Source organism: Chionomys nivalis, chromosome 1 (genome assembly GCF_950005125.1).
Source record: "Chionomys nivalis chromosome 1, mChiNiv1.1, whole genome shotgun sequence".
Lineage (NCBI taxonomy): Eukaryota > Metazoa > Chordata > Mammalia > Rodentia > Cricetidae > Chionomys > Chionomys nivalis.
The window spans coordinates 62,198,994-62,226,905 of record NC_080086.1 but is presented as its reverse complement, the minus strand read 5'-3'; the positions used below and the strand labels follow the sequence as shown (position 1 = coordinate 62,226,905).

The 27,912-nt window shown below is 49.4% G+C and overlaps 2 protein-coding genes across 2 annotated transcripts in view; one reads left to right on the top strand and one right to left on the bottom strand.

Annotated features, from left to right (window-relative positions):
- The window catches only part of Ruvbl1 (RuvB like AAA ATPase 1), a 38,096-nt gene extending 33,010 nt beyond the window's left edge, over window positions 1–5,086 (top strand). Inside the window, exons 10-11 of the mRNA XM_057775088.1 lie at window positions 3,977–4,068; window positions 4,738–5,086. Of these exons, the coding sequence (XP_057631071.1) occupies window positions 3,977–4,068; window positions 4,738–4,897 (252 nt within the window). The 3' untranslated portion in view covers window positions 4,898–5,086. The remainder of the gene's footprint in view (window positions 1–3,976; window positions 4,069–4,737) is intronic.
- Window positions 5,087–12,184: 7,098 nt separating this feature from the next.
- Window positions 12,185–27,709, bottom strand: Sec61a1 (SEC61 translocon subunit alpha 1). Its single transcript, XM_057780770.1, has 12 exons — window positions 27,567–27,709; window positions 27,255–27,322; window positions 23,756–23,821; window positions 23,599–23,677; window positions 22,598–22,729; window positions 20,812–20,921; window positions 20,423–20,576; window positions 17,548–17,708; window positions 16,219–16,416; window positions 15,460–15,651; window positions 14,961–15,037; window positions 12,185–14,062 (listed from the first exon to the last, which is right to left on the bottom strand). The coding sequence occupies exons 1-12, from the start codon at window positions 27,571–27,573 to the stop codon at window positions 13,876–13,878; spliced, it is 1,431 nt and encodes a 476-aa protein (XP_057636753.1). The 5' UTR covers window positions 27,574–27,709; the 3' UTR covers window positions 12,185–13,875.
- Between the last annotated feature and the right edge of the window lie 203 nt (window positions 27,710–27,912).

Genomic DNA, 27,912 nt, shown 5'->3' with positions numbered 1-27,912 from the left:
GTTAGAACCTCTGTTCCCTGTGGTCTGGTCCCTCTACTCTTGTGGAAAGGGGGGAAAGAAATCATGGACTTGATGGCCACTGGATGACATCAGCCTGAAGAAGGGACAAGTATAACGTAGTTTCCTGATGTGGTAATGCATACCTGCAATCCCAGCATTCGGGAGGATGAGGCAGGAGTAAGATCCTGTCTCAAAAGGACATAGCAGCTGGGGGTAATGGCATACTTTTAATCCCAGCACTAGGGATGCCGAGGCAAGCAGGCAGGTGGATTTCTCTGAGTTCAAGACCACCTAGTCTAGCGTTCCAGGACAGCTGGGGCAGTTACACAGAAAAACTCTGTTTCAGAACAAAAAAAACAAAAACCAAAACAACAAAAAGGGAAACAAGCAAACAACCACTCTGGGGCTGTAGCTTGTTGGCAGATAGATTTTCTAGGATGCATAAAGCCCTAGTTTGGGTCCCCAGAACCATATAACCTGGGCTTGGTGAAACTTGCCTGTAATCCCAACACTAGAGAAATGGAGATGGGAGAAGTCTCCTTAGCTAATAGTGAGTTGGAGGCTAGGCTAGATAGACTTTAAGGAAAACAAAAACTTAGACACATGAGACTACTGAGGTTAGCTTAGACAGCTGTCCTACGGTTGTAAAGCTGCCTAGTAGCTAGGGCAGGACAAGATGCCTGGTGCATTCAGGGGTGTGTGGCTCCTCTCTTCTGGGCACACTTGGAAACTGTGTGTTCTCCTGTGGCCTGTGCAGTGTGGCCCTGTCAGTGCTTCTCCCTGGTGGCTCTCCAAGGGGTCTTGATGACACACCAGCAAGTCTGGTGTCTCCATAACCAGCTGTGGCTGTCCTTAGTGCCACTTGTGTACCTGATTTAGGAGATCACCTCATGGCCCCTGTGACAGTATCTTTCAGTTACTGTGACAGTCTTGGAAATAATCAACCTAAGTACTGAAAAGTTTATTTTGGAAACATGGTTTCGGTGGCTTTAGTTTGTCACTTGACCCTGTTACTTTGAGCCTATAACTATATAATGTATCATGAAAAGGACATATAGCAGAGGTGGCCGCTTACCTCATAATGGCCTATAAACAGAGAGCAGGAGAGGCCTAGGATCCCAGTTCCTTCTGAGAAGGCACATCCCTCATGGCCTGACTTCCTCCTACTCATCTCTGTCTTGAAATGGTCATTACCTCCCAGGCCGATGCCAGGATGGCCACTCATCAGAAGCAGAAGCAAAACCAAACTGCAGACCAGGAAGCGCTTGCTGTTGAGTCAAAGCTTGAGTTGTGCCAGGAAGTGACATTCGCTCCTCTGTGGCTCCCTGCCTGGCTGAGTGGCTTGAGCACCTGGCACTTGTGGTGGCTGGTCTTGATTGTCAGCTTGACACACCTGGGAAAGAGGAAGCCTCGGCTGGGAAATTGTCTCCATCCAATTGGCCTGTGGGCATGTCTGTGGGGCATTTTCTTTTTTTTTTTTTTTTTTTGGTTTTTCGAGACAGGGTTTCTCTATGGTTTTGGAGCCTGTCCTGGAACTAGCTCTTGTAGACCAGGCTGGTCTCGAACTCACAGAGATCCGCCTGCCTCTGCCTCCCAAGTGCTGGGATTAAAGGCGTGCGCCACCACCGCCCGACTGGGGCATTTTCTTGATTACCAATTAATGTAGGCTGGGCCAGCCCACTGCAGGCAGTGCCATTCTTAGGTATTCCTAGGTGGACCTGGGCTGTATAAGAAACTAGCCGAACATGAGCCCAGGATCCGCACGGTAAGCAGTACTCCTCCATGTCTCTGATTCAGTTCCTGCCTCCAGGATCCTGCTGGAGTTCTGCCCTGGCTTCCCTGGACAGTGTCCTGTAATCTATGAGATGTGATAGACTTTTCCTCCCCAATCACTTTGGTCAGTGTTTTATCACAAACTAGAACAGCGCTTTCTCTGGTAAATGAGAGCCCTACCTTTGGTTTTGAGACATTGTCACTTAGATGTCACAAAGAGAACTCTCTCTTTGCAAAATTATCACATGCATTCTGTGTGATAGTGACAGAACCAGGGCACCATCATCCTCAGCTGCATCATGGTCTTTGATGCTCCTAGGGTCTTTGACAACAGCTTTCTGATAACTAAGTGGTAGAGCTGGTCCCATCCAGAGTCGCTCACCTTGGAGCTACAGACGAAGCTCCTCTGGAGTGAGTGTTCTGCCTCCCCTCATACTGGTGCTGTGAGTGACTGCTTGGGCCAGTGTCCAGGCTTCTGTTAGTGGCTGCCTGAGTCTTGCTTTGGCCTTGATGGCTTCAGGGATCTCCTCAGCCTTTTGCTGGAGTTAAGGCCGGTTTTACACAGACAAACCTTACATGTGAAGGGTGCCACTAGCGCCAACACCTCATAAACATCCCTGCAGCTTATTAAATAAGAGCTCATCCATGAGCTGCCTGTCCCCAAGCAGCTGAGGTAGGTGCTCCCATGATTGTTCTGGCCTGTTCTAGAGACAGTGAGAGCACATATCCTTGCATTATGGAAGGAAGCCAAGGCACAGATCCAGTACAACAGAGAGGTCTGGCTGGCCCTCCCCTCAGCCAGCCTCTGGCCTTCAGTGTGTGTATCTGTCTGGAGTTGGCAGCACTGGGGATGGGACCTAGGACTCTATGTGTGCTGAGAGCATGCCCTGCGCTGATGTCCACTGATGTGTTCAGTCCTCTTGTAGGTCCAGAACATGCTGAGAACATGCCCTGCCACTGATGTCCAGTGATGTGCCCAGTCCCTCATGTAGCTCCAGAACACGCCTGAGCAGCCATGTTTGCTGTTGGTCCTAGGTCTTCCTTATCCAGCTTTTGGTCTCAAGTCCTTGAGTCGTGTAGCTGACTGATGGAGCAGAGCAGGGCATCCTTTCTAGCTTTCTTTCCACAGCTCTTGAACCCATCTGGTGTCTGTCTTAGGCTGCTCTGCTGTTGGACCTGATAGCTGAGCCTATGTAGATGATCACATCCTGACCCCTGAGGAGCACAGCAGATGTGTTTGTGGCCTCTTTAATGTTGGGGCCGTGTTTGAACCAGTCAAGTGGTCCCCCCCCCCAATTCTGCTCTTACAGCCTTGTCTGGATGAAGGTAGCACCAGCAATGGTGGCCTGTGAAGTGGCCACCTCTTAAGAATGCATGCTAGCCTGCTGACCTCAGCTCCAGGCAGCTCACAGTGACAGGCAGCTGATGGCTGCTGACCCCAGCAGAGTCTCAACTGTCAGCCTCAGCTGTCTCGAGCCTCCACTCCTGTTTTCTCTCTCCAGCGTCTGGTGTTAGGACTCAGTGTCTTCCCATTCCTGGGCCTCTACTCTGGCTGTTTTTATGGCTTTAATTTAAACAGCGGCTTCTTGATATCTTGTTTACGAAGCTGCCAGAGTGAAAAATTCCTGTATTATATGAGGCTCGAAGTCCTCGAGTTATCTCAGCCCCGCAACACACAACATCATTATCCTACTGGCCCTTATCACTCAGTGCTGCTGCGCCTGTGGGACCCCGTGCCACTGCTGCCGCATCTCACAGCCTGCTGGTCGCCCCTCCAGACTCACCAGGATACTCAGTGCAACAAGCATTAGGCTCTTGATAGATTAGATATTTCAGCGATGTTAGGAGGCTGGTAAATCTCTTAAAGTAACTTTTTTTTGATTTATTTAACCATAGTATTTATCAAACAAATAAAAAATGTCTTCTCTTGCTTGAGTGCTCATAGGTGATAGTACCCAAGCTGCCAGGAGAGGTTGGAGCCTTGAGGGCAAACCTAGGATTGGTCCTAGTTCTCTGTAACAGTGGAGAGGGCTAGAGGAAGCTGTGAGCTACACTGGCATGAGGGTACCCTTGTAACAACGTTCAGGTGGACTGTGACTGGGGCATGTTATTCCCAGAGATACAGGCCAGCAGTGCTGGTGGCCATCAGCAGGTCAGACAGTGAACACAGTTGAAACACTTAATCATGTTGTTTTCTCCAAAGATCATTAAGATCCGAGCCCAGACAGAAGGCATCAACATCAGCGAGGAGGCGCTTAACCACCTGGGGGAGATTGGCACCAAGACCACACTGAGGTATGCTGTGCCAGGTAGCAGCATGCTGGGGCCCTTCTACTGTGCCAAGGGCCTTCCCCAGGCACTGAGCTGAGTGCCAAGGATCTAGAAATGAGTTTTAGATCCCAGTCTCCAGCAAGCCCACTGTGGAACTCAGTGGGCTGCCCAGGGAATCAGTGCATGCACAGTGTTCTCCAGGCTGTTCTGCCAGGGCTCAAAGACAGGAACTGGAGCAGCTAGTTCTTCAGACCCTGAGCCCTCCCTGTGTCCCTTGAGTATGTTCTCTTGTTCCTGAAGGAAGAAACTGGCAAATGTTTGAGTGAACTTTCGCAGATTGGCTTTCCATGTCTTGGACCAGCATGAGCTTTTGGTTGCCTGTGTTGATTTCCCTGCTTGTTAAATAACAGTCCCCATCTAAGTTGGCACTGTCTGCCCTGCCAGGGTGTGTGGGCATCAAAGTGTTAGACTGTCAGCAGACCTGGAGTCCCCTCCTTTGCAAGGGTGAGAAGAGCACTTGTCCCCCGGTGTCCTCCAGCTCAGTTGTAATGGGCAGTGGAAGTCCTCCTTTGCTTCCTCTCCTCGGGTTCACTCCGGCTAGACTGTTGCAGCCGTGCCAGCAGTGTCCACGCCGCCTGCTCACTCCGGGCTCCCTTCAGTGGCCCCTGTTCACTCCTGTGCTGTCTGCTGTAGGTATTCGGTGCAGCTGCTGACCCCAGCCAACCTGCTGGCCAAGATCAACGGGAAGGACAGCATTGAGAAGGAGCATGTGGAAGAGATCAGTGAACTCTTCTATGATGCCAAGTCTTCTGCCAAGATTCTGGCTGACCAGCAGGACAAGTACATGAAGTAACATTGGGTTGGGAGGTGCACCCAGAGGACAGACCCCACACCGTGGACAGGGCCTTGAGTCAGGCATGCTTTGCAGTGTTGTTGGCTCTGTGTGGAAACAATCTTTCTAAGTTATCAAACCTCCATGACTGCTTGGAAGGAACCCTTCCTACCTGGCTTGTTTTCTAATAAAACTAAGTAGGTTATTTTGATTATACCTCTCTTTTTAGGTGTTTATGTTTGGATGTGTGTATGTGTGTGCTCGTGTATGTGTGTGTGCGTGCGCGCGCGCACACACACACACATACTTGCAGGTGCCTGTGGAGGCCAAAAGACAGCATCATAGTCCCTGGAGCTGGAGTTAATAGGGGAGGCTCTAAGTTCTATCTCCAGCACTAAACAAGGTTATTTGTGCATAACATACACAGAAATTAGAGAACCGGTTTAGATTTGTAGCTATTGTGGCGTCAGTGCGGGGACTTGCTGGACACAGCACTCTGCAGTAGGGCAGCACATGTGTTAGTCAGTGTTGGGAGCAGAGGGATGTTCCACCTCATCCTCCTCTCAGGCTCTTGGCTGTGAGATTCCCTGGCCTCTCTGTTCTGATGACCCGGACAAGGGTGACTGTTGGGCATTCAGAGCCACAAGTCTGCAGCCCATCTTGGCAGTTACTTTCTATAAACACTTTACTGTGATCCCTCAGCATGTGGACAAGGCTGCCATGTCTAGGTTTGTGCATGCATGCTCCCTGTTCTATGCTGGACTCTTGAGTGAAGTCACTATGTGCTGACCACACTTGAGGGCTGTGGGCTACCCTGGAGTCTGCATGAGGACTGTCACTGCTTGCCTATTGAGTAAAACCATCAGTGTGGACTTGTGGGTAGTTTGTACATTGAGTACCTTGTCTTGAGATAGTCTTGCTATGTAAAGCAGGCTGGTTTTGAGTTTGAGGCAATTCTCCTGCCTCTGTTTCCTGAGTGCTGGCATTCTAAGTGTCAGCATTCTCAGTGTGACGTCATTTGACCTCATGAGGACACAGTGTTGAGGCTAATTGACTGCCCAGATAGCTGGAGACAGAAACCGAGTTTGCGTTCAGCCTAGCTGCAGTCTGAGCTGGGAACTGTATGCCTGGACTTCCATACCTAGCAATAGTTGAGGATCTGACCTTGAGCAGGCAAGGCTGCAGGGTAGACTGAGGCAGGTGACTCTACTCAGTCTAACTCTTCACAGCAACTGATCAGACAGAAGCATGCAGTAGCGGTGGGTTGGGGATATTCTTGTACAGCCCTCAGCACCTGTTCTCCAGTGCTTTCATTGAGGACAAGGGGTGTGAGCTTGTTTTTCCTAGCCACAGCCCATGGATCCTGCTACTTCTCCCTCATCTGGGCTGTGGCAGTGCCTGAGGAAGGGGGACTGTGCTCTGATAGGAGGGAGATGGTCTAGCTAGGTGGCAAGGTTTGGTTATTTTAATTTTCCTCCCTTTCCCCCAGCAAGGCCTGTGATTATTACATTAATCTTAGAGGCGAAGTTTTTATGGCCCATCCCTTGCAGACTGAGAGAAGTTTCTCCATCCATTCCCAGGCGGGCAGCAGACCCTGGTGGGGAGAAGTATTTGTTACATCTTATCAGGCTGACACACAATCTAACAACAATTACAGCAGACCCATTTTTCCCACTAGTTCAGCTCCAGCTTGAAAAATTGTTGTAATATTAAAGTCAGGCAGGGTGGGGGCTGGTCACAGGAGGTGGCCACTATCCCAGTTCTGGGCCAGGCTCTTGGAAGCCTCCCCTTGAGCTACTTGATGGCTGAGTAGAAGCCTCTGCCCCTTATTCCAGGTGCAGTGCAGGCTCCCAAGTGGCCAGTCATTGTGCTTAGCTTTGCAGGCATGTCACCTCTTTAGGGTGCCTCCAACCCTAGGTTGATTCAGAGAATATTTGGGTTTTAAGAAGAAACGGAACTTGTTTTTCACACCAAAAAGTGGTGGGTCAACAAGCCTAGGCTAAGAAAATGGAGTTGCAGGCAGAGGGTGGGAGTTAACACCCTGTAGACCTCTGTCTTCCTGACCCTGAGCCAGCCCTGGTTGGGCTGCTGTCTGAAAAGGCCCTGCCTTTGAGGGAGGAGCCGCAGCCAAGCTGAAGTGTGAGGCTCTGAGGCCGTAGGCACTGTGACCAGGGCTCAAAGAATAATGCCTTGGCTCTTGTTGCTAGAGGAGGTCAGAGTTTGTGAAACAGGCGCAAGCTTAGGTCCAGCCCTCTGTGTTTGAATGCAGTCTTGATTGCGCTCCAGTTTCCAGAAGCGCCCCCCACCCCACAACCCCTAGAAAGGAGCTATGGTATGATCCAGACTTAGCCAGACAAGCCTGCTCTCCCTTGGGAGAGATACACACTGTCCTCCCATCCCAGGTTGCAAGTGACCTGGGGATGATGCCGGTGACCTGCGGCAGGACCCGGCAGTGGGAAATGCCGGCTGGCAGTCGTCCGCTGGCCCTGTCGCCCTCCCCGTCAGTCGGCGCTGCACAGTGATTAATGGCCCGGCGAGGCGCGCGTGCGGCCGTCAGCGCGATGGATGTGGCTGTCAGGCCGAGCGTCCGCGCTGACCCTCGGCCCCGGCCCCCGCGATCAATGGGCGGCGCGCGGCGGGCGAAGGCTGGGCCGGTGCGATAAGATGGGCCGATGCGCTCCCGCCGATTGCCCGCTCCGTCACCTGCCGTCACCGGCGCCGTCACGCCGCCCGCGTGCGGGTCGGCGCCGTCAGCACGCGTGATTAATGGGGACATGGGCGGGAGGTGCGGCCCAGAGCCTTGCAGAGACTTGTGGACCTTCAGTGGCGCGGCCCAAAGCGCCCTCATGCGGCCGCGCATGCAGCCTCTGGACAGAGGAAGCCTGTGGGAGAACCAGTTGCCAGAAGAGCATGGAATTTGGATTTTTCAGTGTCTGAAAGGAAACACACATTCCGTCTATCTGTCTATCATCTATTTGTCTATCATTCATCCATCTATCTGTCTAAAGCAAGGTCTCACTATGAAGGCTTGGCTGACCTGGAACTCTCCATGGAGACCAGGTGGCCTCGAACTGGGATAAAAGTGTGCCGCATGCTGATACGGTTTTGAACGGATAATTTTGAATTGGTGCAGAGTTTAGAATGTATCAAAGGAGTGTGCGATGATGCTGTGTTCTACCTCCTGTTCCCTCTGTGCAAGCCATTTCAATACTCATAGCCTATTTTCTAGTGAGCTAGAGATGGGAGAGGTTAGGGAAGGAAGGTACTCTCCATCCAGGTCCAGTCTCCTTTGCATTTCACCGTGACAGACCTCGTTTCTTCATCCCAAGTCCTCACCTAGAGGTCCAGATTTGCTTGTGTTCATACAGTAAATCCCAAAGCCATGAGTGGGCCATTGTGAGCTCTGACAAAGAAAATCTATCTAACCCCTATGAAGGAGGTTATTCACTAGAAAAGTCCATGAGCACCCTCCCACCTTCCCTCACCCACATGAAGGCAAATCAGCATTGGGCTGTTGCTAAAATCCCTTCTCTTGAGGAGAATAAAGGATGTCTACCCACTTTCTCCTAAGGGCCCACTGACAAACTAAATTCCACCAAAGATCATGGATTTATTGGTCTTATAGAGAAAAGGGTAGAGGGCCATAGGCAGGGGTGTAGGTGACCTTAAAGCAGCCACACTGAAGATGTGCCTGGCAGGGATGGTAACTCCTCCCATGACTGGATAGATAGAGTCCCCTTTCTTCTTTCCCACCTATGTTCTCTGGTGCCTCTCAGAGCTCCCAAGGCCACATTGCTATAATTAGGGCAAGATCATATGCAACTTGTTGGGGGGTGGTTGAGTCCTCAGGTGAGGGTCCCCTGGGCTTCCCTGGGCCCTTGGAAAAGGGAAGGTCACAGTCAGCAAGCCCATCTGTGATGATCTTTATCCAGCAGGTCCAGCCAAACTCCTGAAGATGGGGGCAGCTTTCCTTGGAGGAGTCTTGGACACCTGTGTGGTGGTTTGAAAGAAAATGCCCCCAAAGGGAGTGGCACTAATGGGAGGTGTGGCCTTGTTGGAGTGGGTGCAGTCATGTTGGGGAAGTGTGTCACTGTAGGGGCAGGCTTTGAGGTCTCATATATGCTCAAGCCACACCCAGTGAGCCAGACCACTTCCTGTTGCCTGTCTGTCAAGATGTAGAGTCTTTTAGCACCATGTCTGTCTACACACTGCCACACTCCCTACCATAATAATGGACTAAACCTCTGAAACTGTAAGCAACCGCCTCAATTAAATGTTATTCTTTATAAGAGTTGCCATGGTCATGGTGTCTCTTTGCAGCAAATAGAAACCCTAAGACAAGCTGTTTCTCGCCCATATGAGTGCTGTGGTTGCATTCGTCCTTTTTGAGTTGACTCCTTTCATTCAGAGCAGTATGTGGCTATCACACCATCTACTTATCACGTGACTTCTCATGGTTGTTTGGGCTCTCCCATTTCCCATTGTCTTAGTTAAGGTTTTTCTTGCTGTGAAGAGACACTATGACCACAGCAACCCTTATAAAGAAAACATTTAATTGTGGTAGTGGCTTACAGTTTCAGAGTGTGCCCATTATCATCATGATGGGGAACATGGAGGTGTGTAGGCAGACATAGTGCGGGAGCTGAGAACTCTTGACCAGAAGACAGCAGGAAGTCCACTGAGTTACAGTGGGAGAAGCTTGAGCAAAGAGACCTCCAGCCTACCCCCACAGTGACACATGTCCTCCAACAAGGTCATATGTCCTAATAGTGCCACTCCCTTTGAGATCCATTTTCTTTCAAATCACCACACCCATGCATATAAGAATTGGGAGAGTCATGTACATGTACATTTAGTTCTGAAGGGATTGCCAGCCCCTCCCCAGTGTGGTGTGTGTGTGTGTGAAGAGTGGATACAGGTTCTCACTGTGTAGTGCAGCCCAGACTGACCTGGAACCCATCTGCCTCTACTTCTGAAGCAACAGGATTAAAGGCATGTGTTACCACACTGGGCTCCCCCTTACCTACTCTAACCATGAGCAATAATAGACACTATTCTTGCTTTTTGTTTTTCCTCCACAGTGTATCTTAGGCATTTTTCTGATCTAGTGTACAGACTGTCCTCCTGGTTCCTTTATGGAAGACAAAGCTGTTGTCACTCCCCTCACCCCTCCCCTCACCACTGTGGAGACGGTAGCCAAGGGTGGCCTCAAACTCATGATCCCCTCAGCCGTGTGAACACTGGGATTACAGCTGTGCCATCAGGCCTGGCTTCCAGCCCCTCTGATAGCTTGTGTATGGGTGTTTTTAAGTCTTACTGAGGTGGGCTTTGAGGGATGACAGAAGGGAGGCTGTCAGACAGGCTGGGAAATAGGTGCCAGGTTCAGTAGACACTGCAGAAATGTTCGTGTTGGGATATGAGCTCACAGGGTGCAATCAGCTTCCCTTCCATTTACTCCACAGGGCTATTAGCTGGTATAATGCAATACCAGATGAGCTGATCAGGTTTCAGCTACAATGATGCAGGTGTTGCCAGCAATGGCGCTCCTGCAGCAGGTGAGACCAGAGCTTGGTGAATGTGAAGTGCAGGCTGGGTTTTTCTTATCACTAGGAAGCATTCTCTTCCCCAGGGCCTGGCTTGAGGCTCCTCGGTCTTCCCTAGGCTCTCCTGAGGCTGTCATCCAGTCCAGCCAGGATAGGCTAGGCTGCAGGGAGGCAGTAGGAAGAACAGAGTATAGTTAACAGGGCTACAGGGAGCACTCTGGTTCATTATTTCTCGTTGCAGCAAAAGGGTTTACTCTTGCTCGGTCCACTGTGGTAGGGACATTGGGGCAGTTGGTCACACTGCATCCAGTCATCCACATCCCCTACCCTGCTCAGCCAGCTTTCTCGTCAGTCCACCTCTAGCCAGTGAGATGGTGATGCCCTCATTTAGGGTGGGCCTTCCTACCTCAACCTAATGAAGAAAACCCCTCACAGGTACGCCTAAGTGAACCTCATCTAAATCTTTTGCGCAAGAGTTCCTTTCCCAGGTGATGCTAGGGACTGTCAAATCATAAGACCTAAACCCTCTGTCATCCCAACTAGGTATCTGCAGAGGTGCCTGGAGGATGCCAGCAGCCAAGCAGTAGGAAGGGAGCCTCGGGCAGAAGCCAAGTCTGACATGTTAGGCCAAAGTGCTGCTGTAACCAGGGCTCTGCTGATTCCTGCAGACAGGCTGGTTCTGGCAGATGTAGTCTCAAGTCCCCAGGCAGCAAGAGGATCAGTCTCTTATATTTTTGGTTGTGAGCCTAGCCTTTAACGGCTGAGCCATCTCTCCAGCCCAGCGGTGGTGGCGCACGCCTTTAATCCCAGCACTTGGGAGGCAGAGGCAGGCGGATCTCTGTGAGTTCGAGACCAGCCTGGTCTACAAGAGCTAGTTCCAGGACAGGCTCCAAAACCACAGAGAAACCCTGTCTCGAAAAAAACAAAAAAAAACAACAACAAAAAAAAAAAGAGGATCAGTCTCTCTAGAGTGGGAGGTTTTCTAGATGCCAACATTTACCTGCTGCCTGAACCCCACCACCTCCAGCCATGTTTCTGGCTTAGGCTTCAGCTGTGCTTGGCAGGCAGGTGAGTGCAGGGCACAGCTGGCTGCTCACCTGTGTCTGAGCAGTCTTAAGCAGTGATGCTGAGGCCAGGCTTCTGCAGTCAGGCTCATACCTGCCCACCAAGCAATCCTAGGGGAGCAGAGAACTGTTCCAAAGCTGTGGAGCAGCATGTGCAGGGAGCCCGCTGAGTATAGCCCCCCCACCCCCCAAGTCCTGCCCGAGAACTGCCCTGTCACCTGCATGGATATGTAGACTGGAAGCTTCTGGCAGATCAGTTCCCAGGTTTACCACCCAGGTCACCTGTCCCCGTCAGGGTCTGGCCAGCACCAAGAACATACTCTACTTTGGCTGCAGGTCTAGTGCCAGGGCAACTTCAGCCAGCCCAAGCCTCCCTATAAGCAACTGTGCTCTGGGCCTGGACAATTAGAGCTATAGGTGTCCACCAACTTGTGCCACCTACCTGGCTTGGGCAGCTCACTCCAGTACCCTTTGGGACCCAGGTGTACACTGTTGTCCTGGAAGCCACAGCCTCACCCCTACTGGTGCACAGGATTCCACTGCCCAGCTCCATGCTTTCCAGGAGTGGCAGGCAGTACTTGACAGAGCCGCTCCCGGAAGATATCACAAGTCCACTGGTAACCCTGGCTCATTGCCAACACCCCGAACAAGTCCTCTGCTCTCAGTGGCAGTTAGCAAGGATGACGAGGCAGCTTGTAAAAAGTCGGTTTTATTTGTCACTTTTTCACTGTATCTCAGTTAAGCCATTTTGCTGTCCACAGTGACAGTCCTTGGAAGCCAGGTCATCCCCACTCACCCACAAATGGTGACCATCAACCACAGGCTACTAGGCCCAGCTGATAGCTACAGCAGATGAGGCTGTGGGTTCCCCAGCACAGCCCAGAGTTGGGGACTCTGCACCTGCCTGCCAGAAGCTGTGGAGTCCCTAGTGTAGGTGGAAGGCCCTCCTGCTCTGTGGCAGTGGCAGAGGAGGGGCAGTGGGAAGACCCTGTGGACTGGGAGGGCACCGGGCTCCTCTGCTCAGGACTGGGTCTAGACAAGGCCACGTGTGATATGGTGAGTCCTGGGCTGTGAGGAAAGGATCTGGCCCTGCTGCTGACCTGTGTAGGGGCAAGTAATTAACTGTCCCTTGACTGCCATTTTCTGGCAAGCACAGCAGCAGGGGTCCCTAGGAACCCTGGGTCAGGGAGGCATTTGCTACTTCCAGAGGTGAGAAGGACCCAGGTGTAGCTGGCAGGCTGTGACCACACGACTGCACATCCCCCAGGGCTCCTGCCCCCTTGTGGGAACAACTTGGACCTTCCTGTGTCTTAAGGTAAGCTGACAATCTCTACTTGCTCTGATCTCAAACTGCAGCCTTGCACCCTTGCTGCTAGGCACTATCTGTCTGGGGGCCTCTCTTACAGGCCTGAGCTCCTAACCCCCACGTCCATGTCACCTGTCACCCCAGATACCTTAACTCCAGACAGGATTCTGAGCAACTTCCCTAAGAGATCCAAACCCTGGTGTATTTTCCTATAGGTCCTGAGCCAGTCTACATTTGGTCCTAACAAATTCTAAAAAAGATTCTAAAAACTGGAACAGGAAATTTTCAGGAGGAAGACACCATAGGAGCTCCCTTTCTAGAGGGAACCAAGGAAGGGCAAGCATGAAGCCCTTTATATGTACCCAGCTATCTAGTATGGCTAGGCTCCAGGAAGAGCCTGGAGTCCCCGCCTTGCGGGCAATGGTAAGCAGACAGATCTTGCTGTTGTTCACCCGTCTGCATGCTCAGCTGCACCACCCAGAGCACATGCAGGGTAGTAGGCGGGCCAGCTTCCGGGGCACTTATTCCTCCAGTAGCAGCTCTGTCCTATGAAACCTGCTTTACAGATTGATGGCATCGTACAGAGTCCTAAGCCAGATGTCCTCGCCCCGAGAGTTAATCTCGTGAAGTCACCCACAAGCAGGTCCTCAGAAAACACATCTGTTTGCTGCCGTTTTCTGCGGCCCACATGAGATGGAGACATCTCCTAGTTTGTGCTTCCTTCAACCAGGGCCACAGACTGCCTGGGGGCAGTTGGGACCCTTGCAGCTGCCAGGCACTGAGAAGTGCAAAGGTTTAAATAAAAATTACATCGGATACTTGGGAACAATCGGTTACCACATCCTCTGGTCATTAGCTAACAATTCACTTCTACTGTTTTTCTTTTTGCCAATGCCAGAATAAAAAGCAAAATTTCAAACTGGAAATTTCCTAGCACTTTACACAGTGGAATGAAAAGATATGAAATAAAAAAAAATTAATAAAAAAATTTAAAAGTCCCTATGCCACGGTAGCATGCTCCAGTGGTAAGAGCACCCTTTCCAGGCAGTTCTGGAGCCCTCACCCTGGTCCATGGGCACACAAGGCTCAGAAGAGAAGGGCTCCCATGCTGCCCACCTCGCTCTGCTCCTTGACGAAGATCTCAAAGTACTGGTAGATGATGGTGACTGCCAGCAGGATTCCGGTTCCAGACCCAATAGCACCCAGGAAGTCAGCCAGGACCGAGAGGGCCCCAATGCATAGCCCACCAAAGGCTGCGGCTGTGGGGATGTACCTGCAGACAGACAAACAGTTCTGTGTTGCCTACTGAGCCAGAAAGCCCAATAGGCCCATTAAGCTGGCCACATGGATTCTGGGAATGTGACCAGCACAAATGCAAACATGGCTGATGCCACACTAGATTTTACATAGTGAAAGAACATAAGACACTTCATCTCCGTTCTTCTGCTACTCGGAAGCTGAAAACTCCACAGATGCGCCCAGGTGGGTGAGGCACAAGTATCAGGAATCTCTGCTGGGGCTGCTGTGCTTCTCCCAGGCAGTCTGAGTCAGGGGCCTTAGGAGTTATGGACTGCAGTGAAAAGCTGTGCTGCCTCTGGCTCAGAAACTGGCAGGAACCTTATAATTCTGGCGTTCCTGTGGCAGCCTCCTACAGTGAGGTCAGCCAGCTTCGTAGGAGCACTTGCCCTTTCTGTGAAGCAACTGGGTGATTTGTGTGAGTGCAGAAGAGCCAACCACGGCGACAGACTGTGACAGCCTGGCTGGAAAGCACCAGGCACTTTCTGCCTTCCGAGAGGTTTTCACAGGGTCCCCTGCTGCTCCTGGAGCTCCAGTCTCTCCCTCTCTCCCGAAGGTCACCGCTACATTCCTCTATCACTGTGGCTGAGTCTGGCAGTCTCTGGCCTCTGAACCACTCCTGTCAGGCCAGCTCTTGCTGGTACCTTGTTTAATCTGTGCCAGGCCCCACCCACTCTGAGGATGCTTTCAGCTTGCTCTAGGCACACTCAGGCCTATCCAGCCTAAGTCAGCTCAGTCACCCCCTGCCCCCCCCCATACCATCTCAACACCCTGGCTGTGTGCTTCCTTTTCCGCTCTTGCGCTGTCTTTGCTGGACAGGGTTGTATAGGGCTATTCTGGTACCTCTAGTGTTCAGTGCTAGTGACCATACTTACCGGTTGAGCTCATGAACCATGGAAGTCTCTCTGTGGCCCCTCATCACCATCTGCTGCTCCTTCAGTTGCTTTGCAACCTACATGACCCAAATACAAGCACATGAGCCAGATGCCGGGGGAGAGGGGTGCTTTACAGTGGAACTAACCTATTACAGATGTCCTCCTGCCTCCCCCCCTCCCTTCAGTCTTCAAGGGAGACTTTTAACCTGTAGCAATGCATTCACTCACACAGAGGTCTACCTTTCTAGTTTAGCCTCAGGTTCAACACTCAGAGCCAACTGTCAGTCTCCGTCTGTTGCCCTCAGGGCTTCCATACAGAACCACCAAAGAGGATGGTCCCTCTGCAGGATGGAGCACTTAGAGCGATCCTTAGATCCTTAACTTAGAGTGGTTATAAGTAACCACTACTTATAAAGTGGTAACAAGTGGAACTCCCTGGATGTCAACAGCTGTCTCAATAGGTCACCTGTCTCTATTAGGAATGTCAACTTAGACTTACGTCTTTGGCAGAAGAACCCGAAACTTCAATCCATGTTTTAGAAAAGAACGCACAGGATCCCAGCATGAATACAATATACACGACAGCATGGACAGGGTCCTCCAGCACCGAGCCAAATGATTCCGGAGGAGACAGGTAGTAGCACAGGCCACCAACTGGATAAGCACGAGCTGGGCCCCCAGATGACGTGTCCTAGGAGTAAGACAGAAGTCTATTGTGGGCTATTTGCACACCGTGTGAAGGTGCACTGCTGTGAGTGGTGTAATAAAAGGCTGAACGGCCAGGAGCTAGGCAGTACAGGACTTCCAGGCAGAGAGAGAAAGGAGGAGGAATTTAGGTACTTAACAGACGTGGGGAGACATGGAGGAAGCAGGAGGGGCAGTACAGAATGTAGTTTAATAAAAATGGAGAAGTTATAAGAGCTAATTAAAAACAAGTCTAAGCTAAGACCAAGCTTTCATAATTAATAAGATTCCATGTCGTTATTTGTGAGCTGGTGGCCCAAAGGAAAGTCTAACTACAGAAGTTCTCTGGATGCTGCTTCAAACATGGCACAGCACAGAGCCAAGAAGCTCTGAGCAGATGCCTTGCGGGGTCCTAAGCATGCCTACAGGCAATCTCATTGAACTGCATCTGTATGAGGAGATAAAGAAATTTCACCTTTGAGTGAAATAGTCCTCAGTTAAGACATCCTGCCACAAAGGGCCACAGCTGGCTGCGCTAGTACAAACAACCCTTAACTCCCCCAGTGACACTCACCGACCAAGTGCCCAACAGGCTAACCAGCAGGTTGCCACTGAAGCGGGCTGACAGCATCTGGGAGATGACATACAAGTTGGACACCAGAGCAGACTGCAGAATGATGGGGATGTTGGAGGTGTAGAAGAGCTTGATGGGATAGGTGTTGTACTGGCCTCGGTAACGCGCCGACTTGATGGGAAGGTCCACTCGGAAGCCCTACAGGGAAAACACAACACACCCTTTTACTGTTCTATTCTGCCTAGAGTCCCCAGTGTGGCTAAGAAAGTCAGGTGGCCCTGGGTGTCAGTTCTGCCACTGAGCTATCAGTTGTGATGGTGTCCGAGGACACATGCCCTTTTCTTCCTATACAAAAAGGCTGACATAAAAACCACTAGCTCCAAATCCTGTTAATGGTTCTCAGGCAGTGATCATCCATGATGTGATCATCAACAAAAGCTAAGCTCTCCTAGCAATACCCCCTCGGAAACCCTGGTGCCTGAGCATCAATCTTCTTCTGTCACAAACCCAGTGCCCAGGACACTAGGCTAGGACAACAGACAGAAGACGCAAACTCTTACTCACCCTGCCCTGGAAGACTGACTTGTTACTAAGTGGGCAGCTAGCTGGGATCAGCAAGAGTCACTATTGAGCTGCCTGGCCTTAGAAAAGTATTCCTTATCATAAACAAGTGTCTTTCAAGTGTTGTTCCCTTCTTTTGATTGTATTTAAATATGTGTGTGCCCGTGGGGATGCATGCACGCCAGTGTGTAAGTGGAGATCAAAGGACAGCATACAGAAGCTGGTTCTTGCCATGTGGGTCCTGGGAACTGAACTTAGGTCACTAAGCTCAGCAACAATCACCTGTGTATCCTGAGCCATCTCACCAGCCTTGTTTGTTTGAAATAGGATTGCACTACATACACCACACTGTCCTAGAACTCCTGGTCTTCTGTACTACCCGCCTAAATGAGCCAACACACCTAGCTAACTGCTGCAACTTCTTTAGTGAATATCGAAATACTGCAAAGAATGCTGGGCATGGTGGCATAAGCCTTTGATCCCAACACCTGGGAAACAGGGAAAGATGATCTATGTGAGCTTAAGAATAGCTGATCTACATAGTGAGTTTGAGGCCAGCCAGGGCTAGACAGATCCCGTCTCAAAAACAAACCCCCAAATACAAAAATCCCATTAAGTATGAGGGTAAGTACAATTAAAAGAAGACAGCTAGCAGTTCAGGTGTCCTACCAGAAACATCATCAACCTGAGAACACGAGGTGGAAGGACAATGTGGATCTGAGCCGGATTCTGTACAAGGCAGACCTACTGAGCTGACTCTGAACATACCTGGAAATAGATGACAACAGCAAAGACAAAGATGGTGGCAATCAGGTTCATGAGGTTAGGGAGATTTTGGCGATAGAACGCTTCTCGAAGGGCTCGGACCTTGTCTGTGCGGGTGGCCAACAGGTGGAACAGAGCAATGATGGCGCCTTCGAATTCCATCCCTGCGGGCAGAATGGAACAAAAGGTGGTGGAGGATGAAGAGCAGCTCACCTTGCCTCTCAGTTTCTGAATGACCAAGACTGAGTGGAAAGTGAAGGAGTTCAGAGAAGAAACTACAGCACTGGGCTGTTTTCTTCAAGATGAGCTGGTTGCTCTCAGTTCTTAGGTTACCAGACATGTGGAAGGGCAGCCACCAGTTTAAACACATTCATTACACATGTTGCCTAGAAAAGGCCAAGTCCTGATCTATAATCTGGGCAGTAAGAGCATTTATGAGGGCTGCCACAGTGGACGAGAGTTGGGAAAGCTTGGGCTCACAGTTCCAAACACCAATAATACTACTAGGAGGAACACCATGGATGATCAGTCTTCACCCTTCCACAAGTTATGCCCAATAGCAGGCCTGCCAACAGACGGGTTCCTGAAAGGTGAAAGGAGCAGAAAAAGGGTCTCAAATATCTGTAGGGAAAGGGGAGACTAGAGGAAGCCCAATGTTGTTGAACAGTCTTTGTATACTGTAAATACGTGTTACTCTCAAGGATTAATAAAGAGCTGGCTGGCCAATGGACAGGCAAGAAAAGGTTAGGTGAGAGAACCAGACTAAGAATGATGGAAAGAAGGCAGGAGGAGTCACAAAGAGCTGTGAGCCAGATGCGGAAGATGCAACATGGGAAGTTCATAGATGAGGTAGGTAAATGAGCTTCGGGGCAGCACATAAATTAATAGAAATGGGTTAATTTAAGTTGGCTGGAATTGGCTGGTAGGACAGGAAAGTCTACCTACACCCTCCTACCTTTCAGCTGTGGTCTATCTCCTATTCAGTATTCAGGGATATGGGAGCTGCAGCCAGGACAAGCCTCTTATCTAATAGAGAAGGTGGTCCAGGCAGGCCAGGGGAAGAAGGGAGTGCTTGTACTTATCATCCCCAGCAGCCTTTCTAAGCTCCCCACCAAGCGCTCTGCTTTTGTCCTGTTCCAGCTTGCAAACAACCTCAACACTGTTGGTTGCTTCTTACACGTCTGTGGCTCTTCCTTATTTTCGTCATGGTGACCCACAGCAGAGCCAACAATGCCAGGATTAGGTTCCAGTAATTTTTAGAATTACTGAGGGATCTGGCAAATTCCTGGGAACTAGTGCATCTCCACACACTTAGCACCACCTCTGTGGCACACCATGCAGCTATCCACACTAATCCCCGGTTCTAGACTTTTGCCCTGCTCAAGGAAGCAGCAGTGATGAGCTAGCCAAGCTGTAGTAGTCCTTCTGGCTACTCCTGTGCCCTCTGTATACTTCTTGTACCTTACTGATGCTATCACCCTTGGTTCCCTGGTATAGCTCATCCCACACTGGCAGCCAGGAAATCAAACGACCCTTCCTGATTACATTTCCACCAGGCCTGGCAATGGAGACACCTCCAGTGACTTCTTGGTTTTCCACCTCGGCCCCGTCTCCCACATCTTCCCTAACAATCCATGCTGTCACATCTTGTCTGCTCAAGGATGCCACTTCTTCAGCAGTGTTTTGCTAGACTCTGTCCAGCTCCAGAATGCAATACCCGCCTCCACTGGTTTCTGAGCCTGGACTGACCACCCCACCCTGCTCCCTTCTCTGCTATCATTTCCACTGCAGGAATCCCTGACCATGTGGTCTAAGTAGTGGACTCCAACTGCACCTTCACCTGCCGCCTCTCCATATCCTAGTCTGACAAGTCCTGCCTTTCCTTGTCCCAGTCTCTCCCAATGTGCCTTTGACTTCGTTAGAGAACAGCTTTTGTTCATTAGATGTACAGGGTTATATGGTCTCTGGAGGCAGAAACTGCCTCTGCATTCAATTTTATGAAAACATGCACAAATATTTTTCATAAGACTTCTAAATAAATAACACATTTAGGGACAAAAGTCTCTTTTCCTATTATGTCTTATTCTAAGGCTTCCCTTGTTTTCACATATTCTGATTAGAAACATTCCCGTTTCCAGGGCACTCTTTCTTAATGGATATGCCACAGCATATTAATATTTGATCTGTACCTACTATGAGCCAGGCATCATGTGGTCTCTTGTTTCCTTTCTCTGTGGTGCCAGGTATCAAACCATGCACGAACCTCTACCACTGAGCTACATTCTCAGCTTTTCATTTTGTGAGAGCATGGCCTCGCTACATAGTGCAGGCTCACCTCAAATCCTCAGATTCTCCTGCCTCAGCATCTGGAGTGTTGGAATTACTTATGTGTCATGATCCCTTCACTACATGATGGCCCATATCAGCTATAGGGGAATGTGCTCACATCACCTACAGTCAGGATCTGAGCCCAAGGGCAAGTGTGACCAAATGCTTTTGTTTAATAGTTCTAGTTGGGTTTTTTGTTTGTTTGTTTCCAAAATGATCCACAGGAATCGTCCAAAATACATAAAGGTGAGAATGTGTACAATTTCATTGTCAACAAAGTGGACATGACTTGATGTCTACCCAAGACAGAGGTTAAAAAACAAAGCACTTACTATATAATGCAGTCCTTACTGAGCTGAGAAGTGAGGCCAGACCTCCCTCATATCTAGTATGCCAACCACGAGAAGCAAATGAAAATCTATGCTGGGTATTCCGTGAGCATAACCTCACCTATATTTTAAAACATAGTGGATGCACAGAAAAGCCAGGAGCTTGTGCCTACCAGACAGAACCTCTGCTAAACTACAGCATGAGCTCCTGGGGTCCTTACCTCGGCCAGTGTTGACAGTGGTGGGGCTGAAAGCCTTCCACACAATGGTCTCACAGATATTGGTAGCAATGAAGAGGGAGATGCCAGAACCCAAGCCGTATCCTTTCTGTAGGAGTTCATCCAAAAGTAGGACAATTAAGCCAGCAACAAAGAGCTGTGAAAGCAAGAAAAAGATTAAAGAACCCAAATAGATGTTACTGCTCCCGATGGACGTGACTCTCTTCCTCAGTAATTGGGTTCTTGAGTGTAAGAACGGAAAGCTGAGTTAGTCAGAGTCCTCAGTCTTCCTCTGGTGGATTAAGAAGGGCAAACCTACAACCTCCAGCGTCTTTGAGACACAGCGATATTTGGTATTTCAGATACTGGGGAGGGGGAAGCGAAACAATTACCTGAATGGTGATCAGCAGGCAGATTCCAGCACCCATCTCCGAAGGGTCCCCGTACATGCCCGTCATCACGTACACAATGGACTGACCGATAGTAATGATCATGCCAAACACTAGAAATCAAGAGAACTGTGTTCTCAAAGAGGACGGTACACAACATAAGAAATGGCTAAAGAACACCTGAATGCCCACCTCTGGGAAGAAAAAGCACGGTGCCGACACTGCTGCCAAGGAGCTGGAGGAGGAATCAACAGTCACACTGTCCATTGTGAGACAACTAACACAGGTGCTCTCAACAAGAGCACAGCAGCTTCCCAGCCTCACCTCCTGTTAGTGATGGAGGAAGGGCGGAAGCACGGCAAAAGTGGTCTTAGGAAAGGCAGCTGAAACGCAGGCACAATCAGAGACGAAATGCAGTGCCGGCACGCCTGAAGCACCAGGTGCACTGCAGGTAGCTGGGATCCGGAGACCTCTATGCTGAGCCACAAGGAGGCGGGGTCTAAGCTTACCACTCAGATCCACATCCAGAGCACAGAAGACCTTGGGATAAAACCAATCCTGCTGCACTAAGTTTATATTCCGGCCCCACTTCCTTTGCAGACTGTTTCTTGAATATTATTATTATTTTGTTTCTAGGCATGGTGTAATTATTTTTCCAAGAGTAAGCATTTAAATTTCAGTTTAAATTTTCAAGAGTCTGCCTTGTATAGTCCCTACTTGAAATTTTAAAAAAACTGTTCAGGGACTGGTAGCCAAGATGTCTATGCTGATATTTACTTGCCATGCAAGCCTGATGACCTGAGTTCCACCCTCAGAATCCACATAAAGGAGAAAAGAGAGAACCAACCCCACAAAGCTATCCTGACTCCTTTCTACACAGACACATGTCACACGTGCACACAAACACACTAAAAAATAAATAAATAAAATCAAACCAACCAAACTAAACAAACAGAGTCAGCAAAACAGCTCAGTAGCTAAGACACTTGCTGCCAAGTTGGATGATTTGAGTATGATGCCCGGAACCGACACATTCAAAGGAGAATCATGCTTGCCAAGTTGTTCTCTGACCTACATACACACACACACACACACACACACTGTGGCACGTGTACATGAAAAAAAATTGTAAAAACTTAAAACAAAAAAACCTGCTCAGTAACCCTGCATTATTTAAAAGATTTTCCCCCCTCAGTATCAGTAATCAAACCCAGGGATTTGGGCATGGTACAAGTGCTCTACCACTGAGCTACAAACTCAGCCCAAAACTCCTAAATTCTTAAGGCAGAAAAAAGTTTAAAAACTTTTCCTGAATAACCTACTCAAGTTCAGAAGTAGGACACTGATGCAGGTGGCTAGCCATAGTTACCAGTAACACCCATCACTTGTATGGCAAACACTACTACCCCTTTCCAGATGGAAAACGAAGCCTGTAGGACGACCGCCTCACTTTCTTCACTTCACAAGTTAGTAAGGAACATAGGACAGAGGCGTGCCCTCTCCCCACTTAAGCCCCCTTCGCACACACAAGAAAAACACCCGACAAATAATGAAGCAGCAGGTACAGCAGCCCGTCATATGTTCAATGAGCTCTGATGTATGAGTGCAAACTGCACAGTAACGGGGTGAGCTCCTGCTCGGCCTCTCCCTAGTGCAGATCATGGGGTGCATGCAGAGGGACAGTAAGGAGAGCAGGGCACAGAGCACAATGGCTGTATTCCCAGAAGCTTCACAGCAAATTCTCATCCTCAACCATGGAAATTAGAACATTATGTATGATCTTTCTTACACTTCTGGGCTCCATTGAAGAGAGCTCGGTCTTTTGGGGTATCCCCAACTTCAATTATCTTGGCACCAGCTAAGAGCTGCATGATAAGGCCGGAGGTGACAATAGGAGAGATGCCCAGCTCCATCAAGGTACCTTGAGGGAAGAAGGCAAGACACAGCCAACATTAGCTCAGGAAAACAAACATAGCTAAATACAGTGAGCAACACTGGGGGTACTCCAATACAAGGTCAAAAGCGCTCAACTAACGGAACCACCTCCAAATACCAATTAGAGCACAGCTTAATGCAGTCTACCCTGCCGGAGAGCATCTTCCTCTGTGCACGAAGTCATACTATCCAAACAGACTGCTGCCCTTCAATTCAGCACCAGACTGACCCTGGCTTCACGGAGATAAGAGAGGCTGGTCTCCTCATCAGTTAGTAAGGAAGGATAAGATTCAAATCATTCCCAGAGTCTGGAAAGGGGCTGCTACAACTGTATCTGGCTGTGAATGAACTTCCCCCAGTCCAACTAAAACCAGTTGGACTTCTGATTTCCAATTTAATGTGGAATATATTTTTTAAATGAGTTAATCAAATGCAGTATCAACACGTATTCAAAATCCTCACTGTGCACAGAGGTATTTTGTCAGGGCTTACAAACTATTTTTTTTAGACACATTGTAATATATAGATATGAAAAAGATTCAGCTGAGGAACAAATTATGCCTTCTAGAGAATGTTATCACTTTAGGCATTTTAAAAGTATTCTAGTTTTTCCATGTTTTAAACAATGTTTTACAATGCAGTCTTATCTTGTCATTACAGGTTCTGCATTGCATTCAGACCCAACAGGATGCATTCATCAGCAAATGCTGCATGACTTTTCCACACCAACATCCTCTATTTTCCAAGCTATGCACCTTCATGAACTTTCTGAGCTCCATATAATGCCAAGCCTGTAAGTAAAGCAGGCTCTTCATATCCAGTGTGCAGGGGAAGGCAGAGTGAGCAGGGTCCTACCTCTGTTGGAGGCTAGAATCACTCGCATCCAGTAGAAAGGGTCAGCAGAGTCTGAAGACATGATGCCAAACAGGGGAATCTGCAAACGGGCAAGAGCAGGTATCACACAGGTGTTCCCAGCCCAGTCACCCCTTACCAACACCAGCGCAGAGCTTACCTGGCAGCATACTAAGAAGATGAAGAGGGTAATAGCTGTCCACAACACTTTCTCCTTAAACTGAATCTGGAAAGGAAGGAATGAAAGCAAGTTATTCCATAGATAAATGAGTGCAGATGGATCCAAACAAGATCTCATGCCCCATTTATCAGAGGCGGGTCAAATGTGTACCAAACATACCATAGCACTAAGTAGTGTAGATCATGTGTTTTCTCTGTCCAAGATGTGATGCAAAGACCCCTGTGGATCTTAGCCCCCGATAATCCTTCCACTGCACAGATTATCTTTATGTGACAATGAGCAAAGTGACCAGGGAAGTGTAATCTGCCCCAAATCCCGCAGCTTATGTGAGTCTGAGCCCAACACTATGCTCATCACCATTCACAGCTGAGACTCAAGATGATAAACACTGTAGCCAAAGTGACTTGCGAAACAGACAGGCTTCCCGGCATAGCAGCCACTTTCCTACAGTACACTTAACAGTCTCCTGACTCAGAACTCAACTCCTTTAAAACACTTGGGACTGCCAGGCGCTAGAGGCGGAAGCCTTTAATCCCAGCACTCTGGAGGCAGAGGTAGGCGAATCTCTGTGAGTTCAAGGCCAGAATGGTCTACAGAAGGAGTTCCAGGACAGGCTCCACAGCTGCTGGGAAACCCTGTCTTAAAAACAAACAAATTAACTAACAAAAAGAAAACTTGAGACTGTGAATCAAGAGTAAAGCCTGTAATTAACACGGGGGGCAGGGGACACATGACAGGAAAAGCTGCTATGTAACCAACCTGTGCACTAAAACACAGCAGCATCAGTTTTTGCTCACCCCTTCCTGGGTATGTAAGTGTGATGGTTAACCTTAATTGTCAACTTCATGGGATTCAGACCCATTATGGAAACAAACATCTGAATACGAGTATGGGAGAGTTTCTGGACTGAGTTAAATCAAATAGGAAGATCCACCTTAAATGTGGATGGCACCAATCCATGGGCTGGAGTCCAGGACTGAATAAAAAGGAGAAAGTGAGATGAGCACCGGCCTTCACCTTCCTCTGCTTCCTGACAAGGGACATAATGTGCCCAGTGTGCCTTAAGTTTCTGCTGTCATGCCTTCCTTGTCATGATGAGCTGTACCCTTGGATAGGAAGCCCAAACACAATCCTTCATTACACTGCTGTGGTCAGGAATGTCACAACAATCAGAAAGTTAAAAAAATCAACTAAGTTAAACAGTCAACACAAATCATTTTACTATCTAGCCTGGTTAGAAACCTCTAGGTTCCTCCTGTTCAAGAAACCACTGACACTAGATAGATCTCTTCAGGGTCTTAACTAGGAATGCCTGACCCCACTACCCAGACTCTGTAAACAGAGATCGCCTGTTCGTTTCCCGGCTGCCCAGATCACCTCCCTCTATATGTATCTCTGTTCGGATTTCCCACCTGTTTTTACTCTGCTAAGCCATTGGCCGAAACAGCTTTATTAACTATTCAATAAAAACAACACATATACAGAAGGACATCCCACATCAAGACTGGCTACAGACAGGTTTAACAGACACCTAAAGACTAGCTGGGAAGAGGTGGTGCACGCCTTTAATTCTAGCACTTGGGAGGCAGAGGCAGGTGGATCTCTGTGAGTCCAAAGCCGGCCTGGTCTACAAGAGCTAGTTCCAGGGCAGGCACCAAATCTACAGAAAAACCCTGCACAGAAAGAACAAACAAACCCCCAAAACAAAAACATACAAGCAACACTAAAAATCAGACAGCTAAAGACTAATGATATTAAGTGAGTGAAATGCCAAGAGTAGCCCCAACAAACACTGACTCGGTGTGCTGGCTGTCTGGTCCTCTGCATGCAGTCATTCCCAGAAAGACACAGCAATGCACCCAAACATGGGTGGGGTGAATTCAAAGCTCAAATCCTGCAGAGGTAGCTGGGGGGCTCACATTCCTCCTCTGTCTCCCAAGAACATCTGCCTTTTCTATCTGCCATGCTATCCTACCACACCAAGAATTTGGTGCCTAACAAGGGAAACAACAGCACTTCCCAGGAACCAGAAAGACAAGCTTGTAATGAATGTGCACATCCAGTAGCTATCGTGGTGACAAGACACCAGACACAGGCCTCATGTCCATCACTAGCCACTTCCCAAGCCCATGCAATGAATCTGTTAGAAAAAAGGAGACGTATTTTCAAGACTATTTTAAATGAGTAAGCCTCCTCTCCTGGTTATTTAAGAGTAAAACGTCAATAGCTTTTCACCCAAGTCTCGACTCTTCTGCCTCTGAAATAGCCCCAAACCCATCTCACGTGCCACGATTTGCCCTCTATTGCAAAGGCCCCAAGCCACACTCCAGCCCTTACTGCCAAGGTCATTTCTAATCTGCCTGGCCATCTTATTCCTCTTCCCTGCACTTCTTTTAGCCTTTCCATTTAAAATCAATATGAACTACATCTAACAACCTACCATCTAAGCACAGAAACGTTGTCTTCACTGGAAAGTAATCATACATTCCTTTTGCCAGGAATCCTTTCCACACCCTCAAGGCAACTTCCAGGCCTCTATCAGACTTACTCCCGACCTGGGCCACAGTTCTACCCATCCACAATTCCCATTTCCCTTGTTCTGCCAGGCCAAGGTCACAGGATTAAGGAAGAAAGAAGGTAAAGGGTGGGACTTGGACTTCTTGGCCCTCGAGCCAGATTCTTTGCTCTGAGGTAGAGCAGGAGAAGCTTTGCACATCAACCTGTCAAAGACAGCTAGGGTACTACAAGGCATTTGTATGAAACCACCTTCAGTAAAAAATTAAGTATCCAAGTGAATGCCAACTACAGATGCCCTATGTGAAAGTATGCCACAGTCCGAACCCAGGGACTCAAAGTGGCTTTACCCTTTTCTGTAACCAAGAGACCTGGACTTTCCTTCATTTGGGCAATCTCACATTAGGACCATTTATTCCTGGGCTGAAGCTGACAGCCATGGAGATTTTCTCTTTCTTTGCTCTGATGCACCTGCTGTCAATGGCCGCGGACTTCATCTACTGCGTTTACCCTCAATGCTGAGGCAGCATACATAAAAAAATAAAAACACGTTCAAATCGATTCCATGACTGGGATTTTCCTTTGGAAACTGGATACTAAAATCACCTCATAGACGGAAGAAACACCCCATGAGTTGCTCTGCTGGAGGCAAAGGGAGGGTAACTCAATCTGGGATCCTATCTGAGGTCTTATTCAATCACTGCTCAGACCCAGTTTTGGACCAGGCAAATCCGAGGCTTTGTTACCATCTACTCAAGATGCTCCAAATGAAACAAGATGGTTTCGTGGGAATTCCCACACAACCAGGTCACCTTTCGACAGCTCCCCTGAGTACACCAGTACATACAGCTACACTCCAGAGGGGCAGTTTCCATTCCGTGTGCTGAGGCCATCTTTAATTCAACTGTAAACTTCCAGCGCCCAGTTTCTCAAGGCTTCTTTGACCACCACCTGGGGAACTTACCTTTCTCTCTGGTTTCTGAATTTCCGGCAGGATGACACAGAATGGCTTGATAACTTCCAAAAATTTGACTATGACGGAAGAAACAGAAAGAGAAATAGTTAGAGAGTAATCTGTGGGCACCTGGGGGAGCCCGGCACGAGTGGGAGCCGGGAGTGGGGGCGCGGAGACTTAGAGGGTTCGGTCTGGGGCCGCGGGGACTAGGGGTATCGGGGAAGGCCGCGTTCCGCCGGGATCGGGCAGCACGGCCGGCGGGCGCCCGAGCAGGGAAAGGAGACGCATCCCGGCTGCGCAGGATGGCTCCAAGGGACTCACTCGCCATGGCGGCGGCTGATCCGACTCCACGCCCAGCTTCGGCTGCGCTCCACTTCGAGTGAGTCGACTCTGCTAGCTCCGGAGCGCGTTTCCCCAGCCGAGAGACACGTCAGTGATAGCCCGGCGGCGAGCGGCGCGGCGAGGCGGGGCCGGGGATGGGCCACCGGCCGCTTCCGCTTCCTGCCACGCGCGCCCGCCGCGCAGCCAGCTCCAAGACCACAACTCCCGGCATGCAATGGGAGCGGAGGGGTTGTCGGGAAGATGGCTGTCGGGCACACCGGAACTGGGCATGAGCAGCTGCGCAGACTCGTTCGGAACCTGTAGCTTATGGATGGTTCACCTTGTG